Here is a 13,756-nt window from a genome sequence, read left to right on the forward strand (position 1 = left end):
TATATGCCATGTTTGTTAATGACTCATTATTTCTAATATTAGGAGGCGTAGTTTCAAAAATTAGAATAATAACGCAGTTACACTACATGAACAAAATAAAATAAATAAGAAATAAAATATACGAGTAATTACATGGAATCACAAGGAGTAAAGGTAGAGTAATAAAAGATAAATAATGTACAATAAATAATATATTTTAATTTTAAAAAAGAAACTTAAAAGTAAAAAATTAAAATAAAAAGAAATTAAAATAACAGAATTAAATACTTATAAAGAAAATAAATTAAAATAAAAACAAAAAGAAAAGAAATTAGGAAGTAAAAAATTAAAATAATGAAAATAAAAAATTATAAAAAAATAAATTAAAATAAAAACAAAAAGGAAAGAAATTAAAAAGTAATATTGTAATTACCACCAATTCTCACCTTCCCCTTGAGAATTGGAGAGTGTAACTACACCTCTCCAATTACACCAAATTTTACGTTGACCAAGTAATTAGTTGGTCAGACAAACATGTCAAACTGTGTAATTACACCCAAATCTGATTCCTATGTGGCTTTTCAAACAGCTCTTAAAGTATGAAACCATAAAAGTTGAACAGTTTAAGGGTTGTTTGGTAGAATGATGGGACATCTCATAGGAATAGTTATCTCACCTTCTATATGGGATAATTAATTCTACTATTTTAATGTAAAAGTTATTCACAAATTAGCTGATAACCCAAACCAAATATATAAAGCTCGGAAAAAGAAAGGTGATATGGCATATCTTTTTGGCCAGCTTTACCATTTATCTTTATCCTCATTTTTTTTGGGGCTTTTTAGTCTTCTTTAATTTTGATTTGAACAGGAAACCTATGGCTACCGTATGGGTTTATCTCTCCTTAATGCTATCGTATTATTTCTTCCCTTATTAATGTGCCACTTATTCTTATTCTTCTTCATAACTGCCACTTACATCTCTCTTTATAATTTTAAGTTTTTGTTTTTCTAACGGACTTTCATAATTACCTTCATAAATATCAAGAAACTTTTCTGAACTTATATAAGCGCATATTCTAACACATAAATTGCAAGATTCAAATCTTGATGTATGATTTTGCTCGCTTCAAAATTAGTCATGTTTATTTTCATTTCCATATTTAGATCTTTAAGAATGGTCATATGTATGTAAAGGAGTCTAGGCAAATGAAGGTTTTCGACTATGCGAACGAGGATGGTGCCTTCTGAAGACAGTTGTATTTTAGTTGTCTCTACTTCGATTGATAGTGACGTCAGGGGTCTATGTTGGCTTAATACGATGAAGACAGACGGAAGTAAAGGGCGTTTCAATGTGTGGCGGAATAAGAAAATGAAGTAGAAGAGAAAGAAGAATGAAGTAGAGGGCACAATGAATGTGATCATAAGAAGAAAATTAAGTATTTAGGGTTGGTTAAATTTGAGAGGAGAGAGAGAGATGGTGAATTTGCAGATTAATTAACAAAGAGAATAAAGTACGAGAAAAGATGGAAGAGTTTGGAAAAGAATTGGGATGTTTCTTTTTGTCGTCATCGTAGGATAAAGATGAATTATTTTCCTTTTTCAATATTCATTTATTTTTCTTTTCCATTCAATTCTTGAATTATGAGTAAATTAAGAATTTCCCTTTTTGCATGGTTTATTATCCATGTAATCGTTATCCATGATTTAAGTTTCGCAAATCTTACAAATTTGAATGAATCAACGACATTCGCGTCCGCTTAACAAATTATAAGGTAAGTTACCTTACGTAATGAACTCTACTGTAATGTTTATTATTTTTTATATGTTTGATCCCTTTCCTTTTATTATTTTCAAATTTAAGATACCTAGAATTAAATGCAAGAGAGTCAAGATGAATGTGTAACGACTGAAGATTTGATTCTATACTAAACTAAGGGATTAACGCCATTCCTTTTACCTTTAAAAACAAATACATATTAGCCACCAGTAGTAATTTTACATTATTATTTCATTAGTTTTTAGCTTTTGTCTTTAGTTCCAACATGCTAATTTAAACGGGTTGTTCCATAATTAAACTGAAGTGTTTCCTCAAATAATTTCAGTCAAAGAGATATTAAAAGTATCATTAAGAGGTGATAGAATCATAAAAGAATATTAGATTAGTATTTTCCCTATGTTGAAAATATGATATTCTAAATTAGTTAGCTATATTTTGGCCTCAGATGACATGGCACTACAGTCTCCTCTTTTGAACATATAGAGAATAAAAATAAATAGACTTATCTGATTACTTAAATGGAATCATGGGAGGAAAGATATATAGAAAGTAACAGAAAAAGAAAAAAAGAGAGGAGAAATAAAGGGTTAATACATAGAAGGCTGGTGGATATTTAAAAATGGTAAGAATAGCTAACAAAAGAAAGAATATAAATTTTGGAATTTGACAGAAAATAAGGAGGACAAATAAAGGAGTTATTTATCTGGTTGAAAGTGGAATTGATGTAAGTAAAGAGAGAGAAATTAAAGAAATAAAAAATACTAATAAAATACAGAATGCCTTAAAAGAAGAAGAAAAAAGGGAATAACGCTCTAAAGTTTACATCCTCCAATTTTTTAAATTAATATTTGTTCTCTTTTTTATTATTTTATTCTTATGTTTTCTTATTCATATTCTCAAATATTAATTTAGATGAGTTGTTCTTTGAATATTTAACTTTAAATTAAAGGTATTTTTGGGTATTAACTCTTCTTCTCTTTATTTTTATTTTTTTAAACCATGTTCAGCTACAGGCGAACAATGTGGATGTTGTACATAACTTTTTTTTCGAGGGCAGCTTTTGAAATCGAGTCCTGGCGCCATTGCCACTCCTCACTCCTTCACAACCCACCAAGAGAAAAGTCAATTCCGCTGTTACTCTTCTCTCCAAAACCCTAACCATTAAACTGGAATGAGGAATTTCTTCAAAAGTTTCTGAAGAAACATTAGAAAGGACCAAAAACCCTAGATTTAACAAGCCAATATGGAGTACCAAAAGAAGGTGGTATGCCCGGAGAACGAAGAGTTGGCAGCGTACATGTGGAACAAGAAGCAAGAAATGGCTGAAAACCCCAAAGGGATTTCGGATAATATCTTAAAAACTCTTCACAAAGCCTATACCAATCTCTGCAATTCCAAGACCCCTATTAAGACTCTCAAAGAGTTTTCTGAGATCAAGTGAGTAGAATCTTTAAGTTAATATTTAAGGTTTTTCGCGCTTAACTCATTATATATTTAAAGTTATGGTTTCATAAGTTAAAATTTATTGAAGTTTGAGTGGTTTTCACATATATATATTTATGCTCCATGTAAAAAATACTTGTTTTATTGAACCCTTAAAAATCTATGCTACATCAGACACTTCTTTCAATTGGGATAATTATTTGACTTACTTTCAATTATAGGGGTGTTGGAAAATGGATTTTGAGGCAAATGAAAGGTTTTTTTGAAGCTGATGATCCTGGTGCTTCATCATCTGAGGAGAGTGATAACTCCGGTGAGAAAGGTAAATCTTGAATTACTTTTTTGTATCTAGTTTTTATTCTCTGCTTGTATCATTGTCTGATCACTGCACTACTTAGAGCAAAAAGGTGGAGTCTTTGTAGTACTAGTGGGTTGTATAAAGGTGGAGTCCTTGTAGTGCTAGTGGACTAGTGGAGTATATATTGACAGAATTAGGCTTACGTTCCTTTTGTCTTCTCAAGTGCTTTGGCTTGTTTGGGTAGCTGATTTATTGATCACATGAGTTTTTTCAATACACTGATTGACCACAGATGCAGCTTATGAACTCAACAATTAAGTTAACTGTCAACTTAGCTTACATTTGTAATGCTCGATAACTAGACCCATTGATAATTGGACTAATTGATCGACTATCCTGGTGGTTTTCAGAAATAAGAACATCAATAATTGAGTAAAACTTAACAATACAAACCTTTGTGTACGTGGATTTGAGTGGTATTTAGTTAATTAATTTTTTTTATCCATCTTTTTTATATTCTGATGGAGGATATGGATGTTGGATCAATTGGAAGTTGCTAAATTCTTTCCCATATTTCCAGGGAAGAGAAATAAGGGAACAAAGCGTTACATGCCACAAAAGAATTCTGTGGCCTATGCCTTACTGATCACACTGTACAGGTGAATGGCTAATTCAATGCAGTCTGCTTTGCTTCGTTCTAGTAAATTGTTGTTTCAGCAATGAAAATGTCATGATTCTAGGTGTACAACAAACGGTGAAAAATTTATGCATAAGCAGGAGCTTATTGATGCTACTGAAGCTAGTGGTCTTTCTCGTGCACCTGTTGGGTACGGCTGTCGCTGCTTAACTTGGTTTAGTATTCGATTTAATGTTCTCCCTGCAATTGTACTAAGTGAAGTTTTGACTCTTTCGTCCATGATGTGTGCCATGCATTAGACCTGAGAAAGGAAAAGGAAAAGCTGGACAATTTGGCTCGCCAAGGGACTGGTACAGCGGATGGAGCTGCATGGGGAAGTTAATAGACAAAGGACTTGTTGCGAAGTCTAGCTGCCCTGCAAAGTATGCTTGCCATGTCTTTTATTTATGCTCTTTTTCCAGTTAACTGATATTCGTACATTTCAAATAAATTTGGCCATTTCATTTCCTGCTAGATAGTTTTATGTGCATGTTAGGGAAATGTCAGCTTGCTTTTAAGATATGAAAGTTAAAAAGAACATATGGATTATCTCCCTCAGTTTGGATCTGTTGCGCATAACCCCTTTGACTTTTAAAGTATACACAATCCTCCTCAAAGTTATGAGCTAAAATATACTGGTTTGCTAAAGTGAGAAAATACCCAATGAAATATCTTCCCAAATTCTTGTTCTTTTTTTGCCCTTCAATTTCCATTCTCCATTTTTCTGTCTTCTTCTTGCTGTTACTGGCCAAGCCAATGAAATACAAAGAGCGGTAGTTGGATGAAACTTGTTATATTATTATTGTTGTTATTATTTACGTTCTTTTTCAACTGGCTTTATCATGCTAATTGGCCCAAGGCGGGGTACTTCTGTAAGAAAAAAAGGCTGAGAACTATATCTAGTCTTATTATAAGTGTGTCAGATACCTCTTGTTAGTTTGGAAGAAAAACTAATTGTTCCACTTTTACTCCGCCACTTTGAGGAGGTTATATCTATATCTATATGCCGCAAACTCCAAATTCGAGGGGCTAATCCGTATTTAACCGTTCCAACATTACCTGACCTAACTAGGACTAGTGACTAGTATTCTAGGCGTCAGTAACTTGCATATGGAAGGTGGTTTTTCATTGAACGGTGGATATGACTGATAAATGTCAATCGATTTAACTGTTATCCTTTTGACTTGAATCTGTATATTTATTGGAAGCTGATTTTGCCATTCTTCATATATATATATATATATATATATATATATTCCCCCCCCCCCATTTGAACTCCATTATCAATTGTTAAAGTGTTTTCTTCATTTTCTAGCATAGGGGTTTTTCTTGGTTATAGGGGTGGGGGTGAATGTCATTCCTAATGGTGAATCAGTTACATGCTTCATTAAAATGAGATATATCGAGATCGACCATGCTAACTATGTAGATATATAAAGGAACTACTTTGCAGCCATCTGACAGGAGCCACTATCTTATAAGCAGAGTAAATGATATTGTGCTCGAGTTGCTATGCAAGTGAATGAATCTTACTTTGCATGCTTAACGAATTTCTTTTCCTGATCTTTAGACTTAGAGCCCATTTGGCCATAAAAAAAATTTCACTTTCTTTCGAGAAAATTTTCACTTTTTTTCGAAATCAGTGTTTGGCCATAATTTTTCAATCTTCACTTGAAGATAAATTTCGGAATTTTTCGAAAATTTGAAAATCTCCAAAAAGCTGTTTTTCAAAATTTTCACTTAACACTCACAAAAATTCAAAAATAACCCAAAATTGTATTCATGTCCAAACACAACTCTAATTTTCAAATACCATTTTCACTTTTTTCCGGAATTTTACAAGTCCAAACGCCCGCGTAGTAATAAACCATGCATCCTTTGTCAATAAGTGCAGATATATGCTCACTGAAGAAGGCAAAGAGATTGCACGGGAATGTCTTTTGAGGTCAGGAATTGTTGATTCCAAAGAAATATCGGCATCTTTGACAGGATTTTCAGATTTGGATCAAAATGACAAGCTAGATAAGACTTTGTCAACTATTAACTTATCAAGTACAGAAGTTCGACATACTACTTCAGTGAGAAAAAGGCCAGTGCCATCATCTCAATCGACTGGCAAAAAGAAAATGAACATTCCATCTGAATCTCTTGACAGGGTACTTTTTCTGTTTTAGATGTGCTACTTGTATTCATGATTCTTAACTTGATAACAACAGTGTGTAGTTTAATACCTCTTGTTAAATGTTAGCAATAATTCTCTTCCCTCAGAGCCTCACTTGTCATTTTTACTGCTTCCGTAATTGACGCCGAAAGCTTCAGAAAGTGCAAATCTGTACTAATATGGGTATTCAATTGCCTGGCAGATTGCTTTCTGACTTGTTTAATCACCGATGGACGAGTCATCATGGATACCAGGGGCGGAAGCACCTTTAACGAAGCGGTGTCACGTGACACCGCTTCGTTGGAAAATTTTACTAAGTACATGTATTAATACTGTAAAGAGACGAATAAGTAGAAAACAATGACACTATTTGACAAAGATTGTCTCTTGGTGTGTTGGTTATATGCTTGATTTTGCTTTAAGAGGTTAAAGGTTCAAACCTCAACTAGCACATTTTTTTGTAAATATTTGAGAAAACCTCTGTGGTTAAAAATTGTGATGAAGCAAATTGAACTCGGGCCTTTTTTAACTTAAGACTCAATAAAACCAATAGACTAAGCTATTTCTTGTTTAGAAAAATGATAATTAAAGTTATTATTCTAGTTCTTTTATAAATTTCAACACCGCTTATAAAAATTCCTGCGTACACCCCTGGTGGATACCCTGATTGCTTACTCTCTCGTAAATTTTAAAAGAAATATCTAACTGGCATTAAATAATAGAGTACTATGATTGAGCCTTGAATACGTTCCAAGACCATGCACCAAAGCATTGAGCTGTTCTTAATGGAATGGAACTTCAGCTTTGATGAGGGTCATGTTTATGGAGAATTACTGCTTCCTGTTATTGTGAGCAGAACTTCACTACAGAAAAGAGAAGGGGCATACCCCTTAATAGCTCATTTTCTGAGACTGCATACTCAAAAGGCTCAAATAAAGACCGACCACCCTCTTCTGAAAAAAATGCCCCATCTCAAATACCTTATGATGCCTTGAGTCCCTAGATTCTCTTACATCTAGGTGTCTTGTTTAGCAGCAACCTGGACCTATTGCTTTCATCAATTTTCAAGATAAACATAAATATGTAAGCATCAAACCACTCTATTTAGTGCTTGCTAGTTGCCAAATCTGGTGCATATACTATGTGATTTTTATGGTCTAAGGTGATGGCTGCAGCATCATTGCCACTACCATATTGGATGAGGTGAAGCAATTCCTGTATCCTGCTACTTTTGAGTTTATCTGTGGCTATTGTTTGCTGCAGAAGCAGACGTGCTTGCAGTAAAAGCTGTTTTTTTTCATTTATCATCCAGAGATCTTTTTTTTTCCACACAGGAATTTTACTTTCGAATTCATTAAAGCATTCAAGCCTTATCATATTTTCACCGCATAGTTATGTTCTTCCACCTGATCAAGTCTTGACTTGTCGATGTCTTTAGTACTGATTTTTCTCATTGAAACCGGAAAATGACTAAACACAAGTTAATTTCTGAGATCTTAGTAAGATTCACCCAAATTTCTGTAGCATATTTATCTTAGACATACAGCTAAGCAAATCTTGAGGTCCAATTTTTATGAGAGTCCTCATGCTTGATTATCATTTTTTTTTTGGGGGGTTGAAAGACAAAGGCTTTGTATTTATCAGCATGCAGTCGGTGATATTACTTCTCTAGCTGCTGTTCTATTATCCACAACTATATGTTTTCCGGAACTTTTTAAATTCCATTAAAAGTAGTTCCTTGAGTTCTACTTTAAGATGCTTCAAAGCTGTTCCATTTTCTTCTTTTAAGATTCTTTTTGAAGTAGCTCTGGCATTTGTTAAACTAATCCAGTTTATGCAATTTATGCTTCCTTGATATGACTTCTTTTTGTTCTGTGCATCTGATTCTTGTAGTTTGTTCGAATGGGCTTCTCCAAGGAACAAGTAATTCGGGCTTACTCTGAAGTGTTAGAAACATCACAGAGCAAAGATATATCATTAATCTGGCCGTCTGTTCTGTGTCGCCTTCGAGAAGATCAAGTTTATGGTTTGTTTTCTGACTCCTTTTAGATAGTTTCATGTAGAAATATAGTTAGTACGAAGATTTAAGAATTCACAGTTTGGCTTGTTAGAGGTGCTGATTGAAACAGATGAAATTAAGCATTCTTTTGCATGACTTTAGTGACTGTCGATGGCCAGGTCAAGTTGGTACTTGTAGAATTGATGATAGACTATCCGAGACTACTTGCAATGGAACAGTAAATAGTGCAAAGCCTTCTCGTCTTGCTGATTTTGCAGATTGTTCGAATACTTTGAGAGCTTGTTCATCCAATGTAAGTTCAAAATTGACTTGCTACAGGGCAGTACGAGCTTTTTTATCTGAGTTCCTGACACATTAAGATGTATTGCTGTAGACTGACAGTGACGCATGGAAGAATTAAGTTCTTTGTTTCTAATATCTTTGTTCTATTGTGTGTTCAGCTAGTTGATGAGCAATTACCATGTCTGGAAACTATATCCAATCTCTTGGTGGCGCCGCCATTGGCCTATGGAGAGCAATTTGAAGATGTTTATGAAGTAGTTTTGGTATTAGATGATCGGGAACAGTTTACTTCTCGAGGGTAAGCAAGCGCTCTGTTCATTTCTGAAAATAATTTTAGTTAGTTAAGTACCAATATTACTTTGACACCCAAGGGTATGGCCTAGTGGTCAATCAAAAGTTCAGACCTTGGAGACCAAGGTTTAAACCCCAGCAGATAGCAGATGGAATAGTCGAAGTACATGCAAGCTGGCCCCACACCGCCGTTATTTAAAAAAGATATACCAGTATTATTCTGATGGTTTGTCCATTATCCAAACACTACTACAATCTATGTCTGTTTCTCATCGATAAGTATGAAGATGAGACTGTGACTTAGACCACAAATGTTGTGATATAAAGTAAATTCAGAAACTTGAAACTCCAGCTCGTATTTCTACATAAGCCATGTGTGCCACTTATCCTACTAGTTTAAAAGTCTTCTATATCTGCATTTAACCATATACTTGGTGCTCTAGAGAGGGCAGTCTATATGGACTAAATTCCGGATCGAGCTCCAGAGTTTCTTCCAGCTTTTCTGCATCGGTGCACTTTGACATGCCATATATTCAACTCTCCCTATCACAAAATTCTGTAAACAGAGATTGTACCTTAGTAAAGCTGTTTTCAACTTGCTGCTAATTTGGGAAATGAGCTAACAACATTGCAATCTTGCTGTCAGTAAGGAAGTAGAAAAATGAATATCACTATATTTACTGAATATCTTTTTATGATCAAGTACTGTATTTTCTGAATATTAAAATGATAATTTTATATTAATACTATATGGCAATTTGTTTGCTCAGAGAAAGCAAAGATTGATTTGTCCTCAGACTGTTGGTTATTTCATATTTCCTTGAATTTTTGGAGATTTAGGGAGTGACAATGCCGATATAGGAATGTCTAGATGTTGGTGCTATTTTCATCTGCTATGGCTAACTAAAAGTAGGGTCTGACAGAATTATTATCAAATGTGCAGTCATTGAGCTCCCCTTTTTATTACATAGTAAACCTCCCCCCCTCTCCCCCCCGTGGCAAAATGATGTTTGATTGGCTTTCTTGTGGACTCATTGAAATCTGTGTCGTTGTATTTACCAGGTCGCGTTCCAGGAAGATAATTGAAAACATCAGCACACAATTTAAAATTGAAATAGAGGTGAATATCAGGAATTGTTCCCTTCAAGTTTCTCTTTTCTTGTGCTTTCATCTATTAAGTGAGACAGGAACAATTATATGAAATAAGTATTTGTCAAATATTTTTGTCAGCTTTCATTTACTTGAAGATTCTCCTTGTATCCATGCTTGTTTGGTAGAGGCTGGTAGCCTGGTACTTTATAATTGGAGAAAGGACTGCTGGCAATTTCTTCTTTTCTTAGTTTTCAGTACTTATATTTCTAGCAATTTCAATTTATCAAATTAAAAAAAAAGGAAAAGGATTTCTAGCAACTTTATCCATGTTTGAATCAAATACTTAGTCCTTCTAAAGGGTATTAGCACTGTAGTTGTGATGCTTACTGCCTCAACAAGGCTTAGGGTCTCATAGCATCTACAGGTGGCTATCTCAAGTATCCAACAGCCATGCAGAATATTCAAGCACTAAGAAGCATATAGCAAAGTTGTTGAAACTACTGCCTCCCAATATATTCCACCGCAGCTGATAGATGCAAGATTATTTTGGCACTTCCATAGGTTAGGCGCTTGCCTGTTGGTGATGCAATCTGGATAGCTCGTAACAAAGTTATTGGCACTGAATACGTTCTTGACTTTATTGTGGAGAGGAAGAATGTTGAAGATTTGCAAAGTTCAATCAGGGATAACCGATATAGAGATCAGAAGCTGCGGATTTTGGTATTTTCTTATCTCTTTTCTTTTGGTGCTTTTTGAGTACTTCTATATGCTGTGGTTTCTATTTACTTGTGTGTATTTGACTTCTGTCTTTTTGTAACTTCTAGCTTTTAATTATTTTTCTTTGTCCTCAGCCTTCCACAACAATGATATATTGACATAGCCCGATGATCTGTATGAGTATGTACATCGCTGTCCAAAAGCAAAAGTGCAGTTTAATCTGCTCGACAGACCGGCATGATGTTTTGTAATTGAAATTGTCTGACTTATCAACAATAAAGAAAAAAAAGAGAGAAAGAAAGTAAAAGTGTCGTTTAGTCTCTTGCAGGTAATGGTAAATACTAAATTGAGTAACTAGTTTTACCTATTTAAAAAAAAATATAACTAGTTTTATTTTATCACACTGAGAGAGAGCAGGCTATTATATCCTTGTCTTATCTGTACTTGCATTTTCGTTTTAGACTGCCTTTTGCTCAGTGAGTTAGACAATTTGATATCCAATAGTATTGAAAATGATTTTTGAGACTGAGTCATTTTTGTCAGCATTGTTAAGGACTAGTGAATAAAAAACGTCATTTCTTTGACAGCTTAGACTTTTAGGTGAAACTCAATGTGCAACCAGATCACAGAAAGTTCTTGAGTTTGAGTCTAACCCACATCTATCATAGAAAAAATTTCCTCATGGTTGGCTCATGGAAAAAAAAAGAATCTGACCCGGCCCAAGGGGGCATATGAAAAACATTATTAAGTAAATAAAAAAGTGTTCTCTGTCTAACCATTTAAGCTTTTAGATGAGTCGGTTCCCAAAATTCAAGAGATGTAGTGAATTAATATGCTATAATTGAATAATTTTTGAATTAATATGGGTTTTCGGTTGATTTACGAAAAGAGGTGTGGACTCAAGAAGATTATGTATGTCGTTGAAGGAGATCCAAATTCTTGTACTGCTGCCGATAGCATCAAAACAGCGTAAGTTGTTTTTTTGGATCCACCAATGACGTCTTTTCTGCTTTTCTTTTTTACTTTATTTATTATCTCTATTTCTGATTTCCAATGATTGCATTAGTTGTTTCACAACCGAGATCTTGGAGGGCTTTGATGTGCTAAGAACAAGTGGTTTGGGAGAGACATTGAGAAAGTATGGCTGTCTTACTCAAGCAATCAATCAGTACTACAAATGCATGGATAACAAGCGGTCCAATACCAGGCTGTGCCCCCGCTTTAATGAGTTTATTAGGAAGTGTGAAGATTTCGATAAAATGACAGTTAGTGATGTGTTTGCCACCCAACTCATGCAGGTAGGAATTTTCACGTCAAAATTGGAATATATTTAAGTTCCCTTACAAATAAAGATACGAGTTTTAAAATCTTTGGTTGTTAGAATTTGCTGCTTGGTGACAATCATGAATTTTATGTACTTTTAGGTCTCTGTTGCTCAGCTTTGTTTAATTGATTCATATCCCGGAAGGTTGTTTTCTAGGGGACGGCTGGGTAGGAAGTAGAGCAAGGTTTGTTGATGATGTTTCTAAGGGGCTGGGTGTTGTGAAACGAGAGAAGAGATTTGCGTATATGTTTACATATCCTTGTACTTTGGTGGGTCACCTAAGCATATTTGGTGTTTCCATGCAAAAACACCTCCACCAAGTTAGGGAAATGGTGTAGTTATTAGCCATGAATTCAATCAGTTAGCTCAATTTAATGGAGTGATTACAATGCATGCAGGTCCCACAAGTGACGGAGGAAGTTGCTATTGCTGTTCTTGATGTGTATCCAACACTTTCATCTCTTGCGCGTGCTTACTCGTTGCTTGTGAGTTGCTGCTAGTGCTTTCTGTTTGACCCCTGTATTTGAGTAGAAAGATAAGAATATCCTTCGTTTTAGAACAAAGTCCCACATTTTTTGGCTAAAGAGGAAAAAAGATTAAAAGTAGCAGAGAACAGTAGAGTACTTCATCCATTTTAGAGTATTTCACACGATTGGGGTAATTCATGCAAAGGCCTTATTCTCCACCAAAGATGTTTGGACATGCCTCAAGATTTTTCTTTCTAAAGAGATTCTAGCATTGCATGCTGAAGTAAAGGCATCAAATGGGCAGTAACATTGGGTTGAGCAGCCTTTAAAATCCTTTATCTCAGATATCTGTGAAATTTATCCTTAAATTTAGCAACAAATTCGTTAGAGGCTAATCTGCACCTTAGTAATCCTTACATTATGTAGTGTATTAAGATTGCCTGGATCTTCTGAATTAGTAGTCTTTCTCTTTGCAAAGTCTCAAACTAGTAGTTCTCATTAAAGATCATCCAAGAAAGATTTCTTATTTTGGGGGATCCTAATGTGGCTTTTTGAAGGATGGCGATGTTCGTGCGCAAGAGGAAATGCTCAAGGAGCAGAGCAACAACTTAGTCAATGCAACTGCTAGCAAAAAGATTTTCGAGTTGATTTGGAGCAATTGATGGCATTTTACAAGATTAGTAGATGCCAGGATAGTAGACTAATATTGTGTATATTTTATTTGGTCCGTTGTTTGTGTATATATACGAAATTCTAGCTGATATACATTGTATACAGATGGGTACTGGCTACTTCCAATTTTGGTTAGATCTGTGACAGCAGTGATTTGCTGGGATCACTGCTTTATTGATGTGGTTAAATCAACTAGTCCTGAATATCAAGGCTTTTCTTGTTCTGTTGCGATCTGTTTTAGTGTATTCAGTTTTTCTTTTTAATTTTTCTATTTCTTCAGAGCCATTGCAATTTGCAACTAAAGCCATTGCTTCATGCAAAGTTCTTTTATACTTCGGTTACTGCATTTTATACTTGAACTATTCTTAACTCTTTAAACAGAGGTAATACTAATTCTACTAGCTTCAGTAGTAAGATTTTAAGATTCTAAATTATCTAGCATAATATTGTTTTTTTAATTTAATTATGTACTTGGTAATCTGACACATTTCTGTCAACACGGATCAAATGCCAAAATGAACAAATCTTGTTACAACTTACTTTTAATAAACAAAA

General features: G+C 34.4%; 1 protein-coding gene across 1 annotated transcript; it reads left to right on the forward strand.

The window, feature by feature from the left end:
* Positions 1-2,773: 2,773 nt before the first annotated feature.
* Positions 2,774-13,429, forward strand: LOC104120677 (crossover junction endonuclease MUS81). Its single transcript, XM_009632490.4, has 15 exons — positions 2,774-3,195; positions 3,423-3,523; positions 4,080-4,158; positions 4,240-4,326; positions 4,436-4,558; positions 6,070-6,331; positions 8,230-8,362; positions 8,515-8,648; positions 8,797-8,936; positions 9,992-10,049; positions 10,583-10,741; positions 11,628-11,707; positions 11,805-12,036; positions 12,461-12,547; positions 13,087-13,429. Exons 1-15 carry the CDS (start codon positions 3,002-3,004, stop codon positions 13,189-13,191), a joined length of 1,974 nt encoding a protein of 657 aa, XP_009630785.1. The 5' UTR covers positions 2,774-3,001; the 3' UTR covers positions 13,192-13,429.
* The last annotated feature ends 327 nt before the right edge of the window (positions 13,430-13,756 follow it).

This window comes from Nicotiana tomentosiformis, chromosome 1 (genome assembly GCF_000390325.3).
Source record: "Nicotiana tomentosiformis chromosome 1, ASM39032v3, whole genome shotgun sequence".
NCBI classification, from domain to species: domain Eukaryota; kingdom Viridiplantae; phylum Streptophyta; class Magnoliopsida; order Solanales; family Solanaceae; genus Nicotiana; species Nicotiana tomentosiformis.